This window comes from Octopus bimaculoides, chromosome 1 (genome assembly GCF_046866305.1).
Source record: "Octopus bimaculoides isolate indiv1 chromosome 1, ASM4686630v1, whole genome shotgun sequence".
NCBI lineage: Eukaryota > Metazoa > Mollusca > Cephalopoda > Octopoda > Octopodidae > Octopus > Octopus bimaculoides.
Genome location: NC_142928.1, coordinates 8,631,319 through 8,646,839, shown reverse-complemented (window position 1 = coordinate 8,646,839; position 15,521 = coordinate 8,631,319). Strand labels below are relative to the sequence as shown.

General features: G+C 35.9%; 1 protein-coding gene across 1 annotated transcript in view; it reads left to right on the top strand.

The window, feature by feature from the left end:
* Positions 1 to 10,370, top strand: part of LOC106881135 (mitogen-activated protein kinase 1) — an 87,181-nt gene extending 76,811 nt beyond the window's left edge. Inside the window, exons 5-11 of the mRNA XM_052978297.2 lie at positions 87 to 219; positions 1,330 to 1,401; positions 2,975 to 3,054; positions 4,633 to 4,711; positions 5,135 to 5,244; positions 6,376 to 6,505; positions 7,788 to 10,370. Of these exons, the coding sequence (XP_052834257.1) occupies positions 87 to 219; positions 1,330 to 1,401; positions 2,975 to 3,054; positions 4,633 to 4,711; positions 5,135 to 5,244; positions 6,376 to 6,505; positions 7,788 to 7,795 (612 nt within the window). The 3' untranslated portion in view covers positions 7,796 to 10,370. The remainder of the gene's footprint in view (positions 1 to 86; positions 220 to 1,329; positions 1,402 to 2,974; positions 3,055 to 4,632; positions 4,712 to 5,134; positions 5,245 to 6,375; positions 6,506 to 7,787) is intronic.
* The last annotated feature ends 5,151 nt before the right edge of the window (positions 10,371 to 15,521 follow it).

The following is a 15,521-nucleotide window of genomic DNA, read 5'->3' as shown; positions in this document are numbered from 1 at the left end:
TCGGTTGTTATTTAATGTTTCTTTACGTATTTGAGACGAATTTTAAAATGACAATTTCATTTTGCATTCTTTCTTTCTTTCTTCAGATTTGTGACTTTGGTTTGGCTCGAGTAGCAGACCCTGACCACGACCACACTGGATTCTTGACCGAATATGTGGCCACTCGTTGGTATAGAGCACCAGAAATCATGTTAAATTCTAAGGGCTACACTAAATCTAGTATCCTTTGCCTAATTATTTTGTGATATGTGTATACATACATACGCAGAATAAAAAACACTATACTCTTTCTCTTGCTTTATATATATATGTATGTGTGTGTGTGTGTGTGTGTATGTATACAAGGTGCAAGAATTATATGAGGACATATTTGGTAATTTAATAAAACAACTCTAATTGATAGAATAATCTTATAAGATTATTCTATGAATCTGTCTTTAACCTCAATGATTGCTTCAATGCGGAACCAGAATTGTTGACATACCTGCACTAAATGGTCCTTAAACATTACCTGGACAGGCAGCCGTCAGTGAAGCTATAGTATTGTGAGAATGTTGATTATTTTCCCTTTCAACATTGCTTCATGGTATTTTAATCTGATGAGTTTCGGGTCCAGCAGTTGGATGTTACATTGACATAAATTCTTTGATTTATCTGAGAAAGGGGCTGAGTCTTGTTGAAACGCATTTAGCCTTTGATTGCATACTTCATCCATCCAGGGCTTCACAACTGTCTCCAGCACCTTAACATATCCATCAGCATTAATTCTAAGATCTCAAAGAAAGATGTGTGTTGGTATGACGACTTTTGTTTGGGCATCTAGCTGTAGAAAATCTGTCTGACCAGTGCAAGCATGGAAAAGTGGTCATTAAAATGACGAGGATGACCCACATGTATATGCATGCACACAAACACGTCATCCTTTGATGTCCATTTTCCATGTTGGCATGGGTATGGCAGGATCTGGAGAGCTGCATCAGTGGTCTCTTTTGGCATCGTTTCTACAGCTGGATACCCTTCCTAGTGCCAACCACTTTGCAGAGTGTACTGGGCGCATTTTATGCGGCACCAACATGCGTGCTTTTATGTGGTGTCGGTACCTGTAGAGCTGCTAGGTGGCTTGTAAGACAAAGACCCCTCAGATGATACAGGAAGTGGAATGAAGAGAAATGGCTGTATGCCAGATGAGAGGTTGGAGGAGGTTATGTATAAGATATTGATTGCTTTGATTATGCTAAATGTATTTCATAAATCTGTATAAGTTCTATTTGACTAAAGAATAATTTCAGTTTGTTGTGAATAAAGTGAAATTCCTTAACCTTTGATCAGTTGATGTCTGGTCTGTTGGATGTATCTTGGCAGAAATGTTGGCAAACAGACCTTTGTTTCCTGGAAAACACTGTATCCTTCTCTTAATTACCATTGTCTAATTAATTTGTTCATTTAATGTCATGTTATATGTGTTTGTGGTGTGGAAGTTGTTCACTCTGCAGCCGGGCAGTCCCATGTTCAAACCCATAGCATGGCATCCTGGCTGTATCATACTGATTCTATTTGAGAATTAGGTTAAGGGTTCAAGCTTTTGTGAAATATTCAGCCATTTAGCCCTTGCCAGTTGTTCAATTGACAAGAGGGGCCCATCAACACACACAATGTATAGATGGTAAAAAAAGTTGTAACCTCACCTGTGGTAATCAAACCTTGTGTATGCTGTTCAGCTGTAAAAGTTATGTTAAGCCCTACATCAAGGTGATGGGCCATGTTAGTTTTTCTGCGACACCTTTGATGTACAAACACTGGTGAAAAGGTGCATATAAGATTGCTAAAATATTGAAATTGACACAACTATTAAACTGATGTTTTTTTCTTTTTTAATAGAAATTTGAAACAAAAAGAAATAAAAGATTCTGTTTATAAGAATCTTTCAAGAGTTCTCATGACCAGGTTATTGGCGGAGTTAGAATGTCACTCTTGTATGTGTCTGTTGTAGTTTCTTGATTGCTCACCAACTTTAGCAGCATGGACAAATGAGATTTGTGTGGGTAATCACCAATAAATATTTCTTTGATGTCCTGTGGTCTTGAGATAATTATTGATCTGTTAGCATCAGAAAGATTTCGAGATCCCTGAGTCTGCTACTCTAATGACAGGGTTATTTAAGTTGGTTGTTATAAGATCTACACATTAACACATTCAACTTGCATCTTGCAAAGTACTTAGTGACCCTGTCAGTACTGGTGGTGCCATGTAAAAAGTAGCCAGTCCACTCTGTAGAGTGGTTGGTGTTAGGACAGGCATCCAACTGTAGACACCATGTCATAACAGACAATGGAACCTGGTGTAGCTCCTGTCAAAGCATCCCACCCATACCAGCTGATGTTAAATGATGATGATGATGATTATGATTATGTTTGAGCTTGAGGAATTCCTTTAACTCTGCCTCAAAGATTGAAAATTCAAACCCTTCCTCTAACATGGCATTACATGATCTTAAAAACAGCAATGCACCATTACACATCATTCAGCTGAAAGATAGAAACCATTCTTATAGTGACATATTTGGTTGATTCAAATAGATGGAATAGTCAACTCAACGTTCACAGTCTGCTAGTGATGGAAGCAAGGAAAATGGTTTTAAAACCCAAAAGCATTTATCAGTTGAAAACAGAGCTTCTCAAATAGGGTCCACATGACCCTTTGGGGTCCATATAAGGTTTTTTTTTGTTAAAATTTATCAGCAATAAATTAGTTATACACAAACTATTTTAACAATTTTTTAAAATACAATTTCTAATTATATTTAATTATAAAAATACAAAAAGAATCTTTTTAAACAAGGAATGTTTATAAGGGTCCACTCAAGTAAAAGAGCAATGAAAGGGATCGAGGGGTGAAAAATGGTTGAGAACCACTGGTTTAAATTCAGATTTGGTACATGTTTGCCTGTATTGATTCCTTCATCATGGTACTTCAGATCTTGACCAGCTAAATCACATCTTGGCTGTACTCGGCTCACCCAGTGCTGAAGATCTTCAGTGTATTATCAATGAAAAGGTCAGTTGTTTTTTATTAACTTGTTTTGAGCGAGGTCGTTGCCAGTGCCACTGGACTGGCTCCTGTGCAGGTGGCACGTAAAAAAACACCATTTGAGCGTGGCCGTTGCCAGTACTGCCTGACTGGCCCTCGTGCCGGTGGCACGTAAAAGCACCCACTACACTCTCGGAGTGGTCGGTATTAGAAACTCTGCCAAATCAGATTGGAGCCTGGTGTTGCCATCCGGTTTCACCAGTCCTCAGTCAAATCGTCCAACCCATGCTAGCATGGAAGGCGGACGTTAAACGATGATGATGATGATGATGAATACATATTTATAGCATTTAGTTTGCTCTCTGCTGCTGCTGATGAGGATTTATTATTATTTTACTCTTGGATATATATATCAATTGTTTCAGACTGGATTTGATCTAAGAATCATTATTTGGAATCTAAAAAGACACTTTTGATAATGATTAAAGATAGAATTTTGGTTGATAGCACCATCTTTGTGAAATTGGATCTGGTCTTTCTTGTAGCCCTCACCACGCATCTAGATTATGATTTGTATTTCTTTCATGTTGAAATCTTATTTAAGGCTCTTAGATTTGTTCTTTAGCATTTAAACCAACCGTTTTTCAGCCAAAATATTCTACCTGTTCTATTGTCCAAATCAGGAAGATTTGGCCTCTCACCCCTCCCCTACAATGTTATTCTAAAAATAAACCATCACATCAAAACCTTGAAGCAGCAAGATAATCCATGATTAATTCAAGACAATCTGAATAAATAAGGATTACATTTGACTGAGTCAGCTTGAATGGTAAAGGGTTAAAGCAGACCCTTAGTAGATATGATAGAATGGGTGTCACACACTGGATAGAAGTGATTTCCGGCTGACTTCCTGACAGGGTTTCTTTTTTTACATCCATTTAAAGTCCCATAGCATATATACTGTAGACATACGAGGTGTTGGTCAATCAACTGTTTTTCCTGCTGACCACCACCACCAAATAATGAAAACTTGGTTTTGTGCTGTCAACAGTTTCAAACAGAAATAATTAATTCTGTAGTTTTACATCTGTTTCTCCATGCTGGTATGAGTTGGATAGATTTGTTCTTCAGTACAGAGGAGAACAAACATGTTGAGGTCTGTATGTTTGTCCTCAACATCCATAAATATATATATACACACACAGACATATATACAATGGAAGTTTAGTTAATAAATTCCTTTCTACTAATAGGCACAAGGCCTGAAATTTTTTTGGGGGCTGGTGGTGCTAATCAATTACTTTGACCCTGAAAGGATGAAAGACAAAGTTGACCTCAGTGGAATTTGAACTCAAAATGGAAAGACTGATAAAATACCTCTGAGCATTTTGCCTTGTGTGCTAAATATTCTGTCAGCTTGTTGCCTTAATCAAATGAAAAATAAAATTAGTGTAAAATTCTCTGAAATAGAAATATTTTCTATTTTCATCTCAGCTGACCATCATTTAATGTCCATTATCATAAAGTCTAATTTTGTTTTCTTTTTGTTGTTTTACAATTTGGATGTCAAACCATTTCAATAAACCTTTTTTCATTTGTCTTCAGGCTCGTGGCTATATCCAGGCTCTTCCATACAAACCCAAAATTCCATGGTGCAGCTTGTTTCAGAAAGCTGATCCTAAAGGTAAGCATTAGCAGCAATTTGTAACTGTTTCAGGACAGGTGTATTAATTAAAGACAGGTGTACATATACAATATACAGGGAGTAGCAGAAATCAATCCCAACAGTGTATCCCCTTTTACACGGGTCACCATCTTCAAGACCAAAGAAAGCAAGCTGGTCCTTTTCACCTTGATGTTAAAATATTTTTTAATAAACATTTGCTTGGCCCTTTTTTATTTTTTTTATTTTTGAGGGTTATATTTTTATATCTAGCATTATCAGAGATGGTGCTAATAGATCCATTTTGACGATTTCTGTTTCCTGGAAGTGTGAAGTGAGAGAGATCAACCATGATGATGATGTCTCTAAAAGATTTCTTGTTCAATTAGTTGTTTATGTTGCTGTTGTTGTTGTTATAGTTTTTTACTGTTTCATTTCTTTCAGCTTTAGACCTTCTTGATAAAATGTTAACTTTTAATCCGAACAACCGCATCACGGTGGAAATGGCCCTTGCCCATCCTTACTTGGAACAATATTATGACCCAGATGATGAGGTAAGTGAAGTCACACATCACAATTCCATCGAAAATAATAAAGAATTTAGTCAAAGAACTTTTGTTGTTAACCTGAAATTTTAATGGAATGTTTTAACTTGGAATTCTTTAAAAACTGAAAGTTTATATCATAGAACCAGGGCTATTCTGGGGCAGGTTGCTATCGGAAGGGATAAAAAAAAAAAAACGAAATCTAAATTCCATTAATTTTGTAGAAAATTTGTAGTGAAACCATAATTTATGTATTCTTAAAGGTTTTTTTTTTAATGTCCACTACACTCTGAGTGGTTGGCATTAGGAAGGGCATCCAACTGTAGAAACACTGCCAGATCAGACTGGAGCCTGGTGCAGCCTCCTGGCTTCCCAAACCCCAGTCAACCCTCCAACCCATGCCAGCATGGAAAACGGACGTTAAACGATGATGATGATGATGATGATGAACTGTTAACCCAGAAATATTAAGTCTCTTTTCATGGTGTAAATGAGGAGTGAGTGATGGCTTTAGATTGGTTATGTAGTGGTTACGTACAGCAAAGGGGGATATAAGTGATGTCACTCGCTGCTGCTGGCCATTGTCTCTCTCTTCCTCATTTATACCACTTCTCCCCCCCCCCCCCCACTTAGCATCAGTTGTCTTTGTTGCCTCCTACCTCCATTGCTTGTAACCAGTTTACTATTCAGGCTCTCTTTGCCAACAACTGGCATCTGTCTGTCTCTTCACTCTCTGAGTCATGTTGGCCTTGAAAGAAGGGAGACACCACAGACAAAAATTCTGGGGGACAAAGCAACGTTTTTGGTGCTGGTGTGGTGATAAAATGTCCCCTGTACAATCCATAAATTGGGTGGTGGGGGATGATGGGAGACATAGGTTTTTGGTAAGCATCCAGGCTGTTGCTTCATATATAAAAGGACTGACTCTACTGTTGCATCATCACCATTATTTAACATCCACCTTCCATGCTGGCATGGGTGGGACATGAAAAAACAAATTCCTCTTGAGGTTGTCCGACAAGGTTGATGTGTCATAAACTTCCCGTTTGCGATGCTAGAAATGTTTTTGTATTGTTTTTGAGAACCACAAACACAAATTTTCATCCAGTCATTAAGCAAGTTTCTTTTTACTCCTTTCAGCCCGTTACTGAAAAACCCTTCACATTTGAAACAGAATTGGATGATTTACCCAAAGAGAAATTGAAATGGCTAATCTATGATGAAACTGTGCGATTGAAGCAACTTACTGAGAATGGAGAATATGATCCTGGTAATGTACAATCAATAATCTTTCTAGCTTTTAAAACCAATACTTTGCTCACCAAAATGTTGGTAGTCGTGGCTCATCAGAAATCTGATATTCTGTTTTATTAGCAAATTTGTGTGTTGAAACAACTCTTTTGTAATTATGCCAATAATAATAAACATATGCACTGGTTCAATATCACTTCTTTATTGTTATTCAATTGGTTAAATCTCAAACCAACTAATTAATTGATCATTCGTAATTAATTGGTTGTTTGTTAGTCGGTCAAAGTCCTTTCGTTACTAAAACTAGATCTTAAACAGATAAGGAGGGTAAGTAGTGACAAAAAAGATTTTAACTAACAAACAGTTAATTGATTGTTTAAACATGTTAAACATTTGATTAGTTAACTGCTTAAATATTTAACCAATTGACTAACAATAAAGAAGTGGAATTGAACCAGTGCATGAGTTTATTATTACTATTAGTGTAATGAACCTCCCAAGACAAGATTTTACTAAACTTTCAGTGGATATCATATTATGAGAGAGACAACTTTAAAGTTGTCTATTTTAGAGTCTGAGTGGTGCCAAGGCAACACAAGGTGTAAATGAAGAGGTGATAGGGGCTTCTAGAACCAGTCACATGTTAGCAGCAAATTAAATGAAGAATTTATTATCAAGCTTGCTGTTTCTTCTTATTCATTATATTCTTCAAATTGTGAGTTCAGGTCAAGATTATGGACTGTTTCAAGATTAAGATAGTTGAAGATCAGTCACTGCAATATCCAGTTGTCTGTAAAATCTCAAAGTATTCCATAATTGTGTTACCTTTGACACAAATTTGTCAGAAGCAGTATCATTTTCTATGGCAGTTAAACTTTCAAAAAACCCTCCTATAGCGTGCAGCATTGTTTGAAAACTATTTTGTTAGCATTTTGCCACTGAAGAATACATTGCCTTTGTTTCATTTAATTTTGAAAATAATATTTATTCTGCTGGTGTTTGGATCATAAATTTAATTGAAAATTTGACGTAAAGTCTTTAATCTAAATCACTTTAAAGAAGAAATTTGTATGAGAACCAAAGGGCTTCTCAGGTGATTAGGTATTATAAGGATCATCTGTGAGTCCCTGGAGCAGGCAGCTCAGGTGGGTTGGTGTCAAACGGGTTGTCTGTCTGTCTGTCACGGTCTTGGCATTGTTTTATGAAAACAATGAATGAAAATTGAGAAACAATTTTTTTTTAAATGATTTCTTACCATATTTTTCATCTGACATTTTCTTAATTTTTGTTTTCTTTTATAGATCCTTGATGAATGAGATCAAATGCTGTGGTTGTTGAGTTGCTGGCTCTAAAAACTGGGAGATTTCCATCTATATTTAGCTGTCATGGGGCCATTATCTTGCTGTTGCTACTGTTACTATCACTACAACCTAACTAGTACCATCATCACACCACATTACTACTATTAATTACTACAACTACTACTACTACTGAAGCTTTAAACCACTGCTGACTGTCTTCTGTTTGAATCTGCTGTAGCCACTTGCTGATATCTAAATGGATTTGCATCATCCTCATCTTCTGCGACTGTACCAGATGCCAACAGCTCACTGTGAATTGAACAGATGACAACAGCTCGCTCCAACCGAATTGATGACAACAACATCTGCCAGATTTCAATCAAATCAACGAATGGTGTTGAGGAGACTTAAACACACATTTTGGATTACATGCTCTTGAAACAAACTACAGAAGTGGAACCAACAGGATCCTCTGTTTACGTGTGTGTGTGTGTATATACCTATGTATGTTTTTAGTGATTTCAGACAGTGAGTTATAACAATAGTTATATATATGCACACACATAAGTGTGTGTGTGTGTGTGTGTGTATATATATATATATATACACACACATACATATATACATACACACACATACATACAGACACATACATACACACACTTAAGTGTATGAAAGACAGCAGACCAATAATAGTTTACAGTCGCAACACACACATATAAGCACAGTTTTTTTGTTTTTTTTGCATTTCATCTTTTTTCTCTTAATACATCTATATTCTTCTCATTTATGAACATCCTTCTAATGTACACACACACACATACACACACAGAGTAGTAAAACTACTACATTTTTGATAAAAAAAAAAAAATAAAGCATTCCTTTAATAATATTATTATTATTAATTTTTTTTTTTGTGCGGCTCAATACAGTGTGTTTCAGCTAATAACCCTTCCATATAAACTCTAATCATGTTCAGCTAATAACCCTTCCATAAATATATATTATATCTACACACACTAATCATGTTCAGACCCCCCTCCCTCCCCTTTATCCATGCCATTTCTGTACCTCGATCCATCCCCCACTCCTTTCTCTCTCTCTCTCTCTGACTCAACACTTTTTCTTGAATTACAGATGCATTTACATTCACATTTATGCATTTTCCACTGTGTGTGTGTGTGTGTGTGTAAATATAGATGTGTGTACACATGTGCATATATACAGTTATATGTATGTATATATGTATACATATGCGTGCGTGTTTGTGTATGTATATATATATATATATATATATATATATATATATATATATAGTATATAAACTGGCTGAGTGTGTGGGGTTGTGTTTATGTATGTTTGCTTGCCTGCAGGAATGTGCAAATACACACACACACACACACACACACATACACACACTATAATTATTCACAGTTGAAGGAAAAAAAAATGACCCAAAGTAATCTCTTTCTCATTGAACAACCACATTGTTGATTATATATATACATGGGTATGTATATATGTGTGTGTATGTGTTGTTAATTATATACATATGTATATATGTGTTAAGTTGATTATATATACGTATCTGTTTACGTATATGTGTATGTATAATGTGTGTGCGTGTGTGTATATATTTACATTATATATATATATTTATATATATATATATATTTATATATATATATATATATATATATATATATTATTTTTCTCTCTTTTTTCATACCAAAGTTTCTTAATATAGAAGTTGTTATACATTTTAAACATTTTGTTTTGTTTCAGCCTCTTGGTGTATCAAATTATTATAATAATAATAATGTAATGACAATTAGAAAAGATAAAATCTCAAAACACACACACAATAAAAATATTTCAAATACATACACACACAGTGTGTGTATACGAACACACATACATGCCCACACATACAATTTACCAATCTACACACACATATTTGCTAGCTAGCTGTGATGAATTCATTGCTGCTTTACTGTTTCATTAGTATTTTTTAATTCTTTTCTTGTCCTAATTGCTTCTTCTCCCTTCTCTCTGCCAATCTTCTTTCTGTGATGTCATTGTTTTAATTTTTATATTTCCCTCCCACCCCGCCCCCTTCTTTGGTGTTGATATTTTTAACAGACTCTAAACAAAAAAAAAAACTCAATTCAAAACAAACTAAAAAAGAAAAAAAAGAAAAAGGACAAAAAAAAAAAGCCCCCTGCTCTAGCTATTTGTTACTTATTTTGTGAGTGAAGAGGAGATTTTTTCTGGGATCAAGTTTACAGTGTCTTTGCTAGAAATAAGTTAACTGTACACTTTATCTGTTGTTTTTATCTTTGTTGACTATCTTCAAACAGGTGTGTGTGTGTGGTATATGTGAGTGTGTGTGTGTTGCTAGCAGATACAGGTAGGGATGGATGGATGGAGAATGGCTAGAGAGAGAGAGAGAGAATACTCTAATATATTAGGAACAAAATTAAAGGAAGAAGAAATTAAAAAAAAAAAAAAAGGAGCTAAATATAAATACATTTTTTCTGTTTTCTGAAATCTGCAGCTAATAAAGTTGTGTTTTAACATCTCCATTTTCTTCAGTCTTTTTTCTTTCTGTGTTAGCAGAGTCTTGTACAAACTCCTAACTGAGCTAAGATTCTCTGGTTGGACATTGTCTTCAGCCATTCCCAATTGGCTGTTAGTTTCATCTTCGAGAAAGAATATTGATTTCACATCTTGGCACAAGGCCAGGGTGGGGGGTAAGTTGATTACATCAACTCCAGTGTCCAACTGGTACTTATTTCATAGACCTCAAAAAGGAAGAAAGGCAAAGTCCACCTTGGCAGAATTTGAATTCAGAATGTAAAGACGGATGAAAAGTTGTTAAACATTTTGCCCAGCATGCTGCTTTAGAAAGAGTAGATATTGAAATCATCGACCCTGGTTAATTTCAATGGGACTAGCTTCCATAAATTTTGGACATATGTTCACTCACACAAGTCAGGAGAGAAGGATTTGTGTCAGAAAACTACTTTAACCCTTTAGCATTCAAGCCAATATCTAGCCAAATCCAGCCTCTTACTTCAAGAGTCATTCTAAAACTAAACAATCACATCATTGAAATCTCAAAGCTATGACACAATGCAGAATTAATTCAAAACAATATAAATAAGCAAACATTATATTTGACAGTAAAGGGTTAAAAGGGGCATGAAAGTTGCACCCACATTGGCAATAGTAGCAATGGCTTTCCTTAAAGAAGAAAAAAATCTCAATCTGCAATTATTGGTGATCAGTATTTCCAATCTTATTAAAAAAAAAAGCTGGAAAAGATGCCTGGATAATGCTTCATATTTGGGAACAGAAGTAATGAAACCTAGAGATTCCTTAAATTAATAAATAATATTCCGGTTCACTCTGGAAATGAAAGTAAATGACACAATTGCAACTGATCTCAACTGCAAGTACACTGACTCACACCAATATTTAGATCTTACCACCCATCCCACACAAAAAAGAACTTCCTATACAATATTTTAAGAAATATATGCTCAATAGTTACAGAATCAAGGAGATGAAAAAAACAATTGGTAGAAATATTCCTCCTGAAACTAAAATTCCCCTAAAACTTAGAAATCGAGGCATAAGACATCAAAATCTTTGTCATATGGAGAAACTTTTATAATGAAGATAAAATCAAAAATATTCTTTATATAGTCACCCGCAATCTCAGAGACTACAATATCTTACATTTGATCGAATGATACCTTCTAATATTACATCAAACTATAGAAAAATAATCATAGTCACAAATTATCAACAACTTAACAAAAGCAAAATTCACATCAGAAGAAGTAATGGATGTAACAAAATGTGGAGAACCTTCTTTGCGAGATGTTTGAATGGATTGAGCAGAAAAAGAACATTTACTGCATCACATAATCACAATGCTATGGGTATTATATTGGCCAAACAAGATCAAAATTAATGGACTGGGTTAAGCAACAAATCAAGATTGATCTGTTAAAAACTTTCTAGAAGGTTGTGTGAAGGGAACAAAATATTCCTTTTTCAAAATAAAAGAAGAGAATGATCAATTATGAAATGCAAAAGAAGAAACTTTTAGAAGAATTTTGAATCTGAGACTCAGTTGGGGATCGTAAAAACTATTTCTAAAAACAACTACATCTATACCAATTACTTTATAACATGTGGTCCAACTGATGCCAGCTCAGATGTTAAATGTTGTTGTGTGCATCTGCCTCTTTCAAAAATTATTGTTATAATTAATGATCTTTGATTTAAGAAAATCTGAGACATTTTTGCAGGTCTTGCAGTGTGATGATCAGAGGCATGAGATGTTCAGGATTGCAAGACAGTGTGAGAGAACTGAAATATATATTTATGTTGAAACTGGCCAGATCTAGCCTCTCACCTCAAACCTACAATGTCATCCTAAAACTAAACAATCACATCGTTGCACTAGGGAGAAGTCTATTTGGAAAGATGAAGGCAAACTTGCTACTGATACGGAAATACTATTATGAGAAGAAGGCTACCTCATGGTGACCTTGCAGAGGGACCAGCAATCCAAGTTGACAGCTGTGTCTTAGATAAAGCAACCAAAGACATGAAAAGACACAGAAAGCTGTAGGTCCATCAGGGATAGATGCAGAGATACACAAAATATTTGGGAACAGATCACCACCCAGACAGATGATCAAGCTACACAGGAAGGGGGTCATTGTAAAATGCTACAAAGGAAAAGGAGATGCCTTAGAGATAAGCAACTATAGAAAAATCTGTGAAAGAGTAGACCTAGACGAGATGCAGTTTGGTATTGTGCCCAGAAAGAATATCAAAGATATAATGTTTCTAGTGAGGTAAACTGCAAGAGAAATACTTGCCTAAGAGTAAACCTGGTGTTCAAGGTGTTTGACAGTAATCACATTCAGTACTTTGTTGGCCATTAACAAAAATAAGTGTAGACAAAATGGCTTGTGAAGGCTGCACAACCTTATATACAAAGTTGCAGTAAGTGAGAGTTAACAATGACCTACAGGTGATCACAAAGGAGTTGAAGACTGGATGTCCATGGGAATTCCTTTATACTGACAATCTAGTTCTCTTAGCTGAATCTATAGAGGAATTAAGTGTGCTCCAAAAGTATATTCTCAACGACATCAGAGAGAGAAAGAAAGAAAAAAGAGGAAAAATGAATATACGAGAAGATGACTGAAGAAGAGGGAGATCGAAATAACGACATACAATTAAAAAGACTGATTAACATCCCAGGAAATTGAATAGACTACCAAATCATAGTGAAAATATAGTAATAATAAAATTATTACAATTTACTGAATCAGTAAATGATTAAAAAAAGTGAAGCAGGAATCATTTAGATAATTATGATGAGATAATAATTGGATGATTAATATTCTGGGAAGTCGTTAATACTTTTATAAAAGATCAAAACTATAAGGATGGAAATAGAACAGAGAAGAATGGTAATAGCAGTGAGAATTGAAATGCAATTGATAAAAATGTATTTGTGATTTTATGAAAGTTGGAATCTTTAAAATGGTTTTATTTAATTTATGTGAACAATGGATTAACATTAAAATTATTAATTAGTCCAGACTGAGAACTTAGGATTTCAAGTGTCTCCATGCAACATAAATTATAGCTGCTCCTCACCCTTTTTATATGGAAGTACAGTTCATATAGCTGACCACAAAACAATGTTCAAGGTCCCAAATATATTTTATGTGCTTAGTCCATTTACATTTGAATTTTCATAATGCAGCCTTGATAAAGCAGTTTACTTCATGGGTGTCTGCATGGAACATTATATATGTCTATCCTTGTTTATCATAGGCATATGGTTCCAAAAACAAGCCATGTTAAATGAATAATATGGGAAAAATTGGTTTTGTTCTGAGAGCCCAAGCTGTCCTGAGCATTGTAGATGATCAGTTTTATGGTCCAAGAAGAATCTTTGACTGATCATCAACATGTATTAATCAAAGATCAATTTGTGATAAGCAGGACACAGCTTGCTCCTAGCATATAGTGAAGGTATGTGGCTTAGTGGTTAATATATATGGCTCACGATCTTAAGGTTGTGAGATCGAATCCTGGTGGGACATTGTGTCCTTCAGCAACACACTTTGGTTCATGTCACTCCAGTTCATTCAACTGGCAAAAACATACATTTTCAAAGGGCTGCCACTGTTGCATTGAATCTTCCAGAGAATTAAGTTAAGTGTGTCTGTGGAGTGTTCAGCCATTCGCACATTAATTTTACAAGCAGGCTGTTACATTGGTTCAATCAACCGAACCCTAATTGTTGTAACCGACAGATTGCCCGTAAAAACGTACCCTGTTATCCCAGATCAGTGATAAGTGAGGACATCATCATCGTTTAATGTCTACTTTCCATGCTTGCATGGGTTGGATGGTTGGACTAAGAACTGGTGAGCTGGGAGTCTACACCAGGCTCCAATCTGATTTGGCAAAGTTTCTACAGCTGGATGCCCTTCCTAATGCCAACCACTCTGAGAGTGTAGTGAGTGCTGTTTATGTGCCACCGGCATGGGTGCCAGTCAGGCGGCACTGGCATCAACAGATGTACTAAATTTGGTGAGAAGCACTGGTGACTCAAAAGGCATTCATATTGATCCCTACAGTTACCAAACTATCAGGTTTACTAGTTAGCAAAGAAATATTAATAGTATTGTTACAAAAGCTATTGTATGGAGGAGGTTCAGAGTCAATAACATTTGTGTTAGATTAAGATGTATCATTAACAGAAGAGCTAGAGACAAAAAAGCTAGCAGGCTGATAACAATCAGGTATAGAAGTTCTATTGCTATATAATTTCTCTGTTGGCAACCAAAAGGTCTCTTTCTCTGAGTGATGGGTAGATTGTATGATGCATGAGTATGAACTGCAATGCTGCATGGTGGTGAGATGTGAGCCCAGGGTATGGAGGACATGTGAAGGCTGGAGAGGAAGAAAGCTAGTATGCTCCACTGGTTGTGCGATGTCAGTTTGTATGGGCGGCAAAGCATTGGTGTATTGAGGGAGAAGCTGGGCATAAGAGGAAGACAGATGCAGTGTGCAAGAGAAGAGACCATGCTTGTTTGGTCATGTGATGTGGATGGATGAGGACAGTTGCATAAAGAAGTGCTAATCACTTAAAGTGGATGGAAGTTGTGGAAGAGGGAGACGAGGAAGACATGAGATGAAGTAATGAAGACAGATCTCAAAATAGTGAACCTTACGAAGGAGACGACAGAGGACCGAGATATGTGGGACATTACTGTACTCAAGAAGACCCAGGTACAACAACAGAACTAAGATCCTAAAACCAAGGTGCCATGTAAAAATCATTGGTGTATGTACCACATAAAAGGCATGGGTAATGGGGCCAATGTAAAAAGTATTCACTACACTCTGTAAAGTGGTTGGAGTTAAGACGGGCATCTAGCCATAGAAACCAAACCAAAACAGATAATTGGAGCCTGGTGTGGCCCCTGGCCTTGCCTCCTCAGGTCAAACCATCCAGCCCATGCCAGCAGGGAAAATAGATGTTAAATGATAATGACAACTGGGTTTGGTTCATCTGATTAAAATTCTTCAAGGCAGTGCCCCAGTATGGCCACGGTCTAATGATTGAAACGAGTTAAAAAACAAAAAAAAAGAAAAGCGAGAGAAAAAGAGGATTCCTTCCAACAG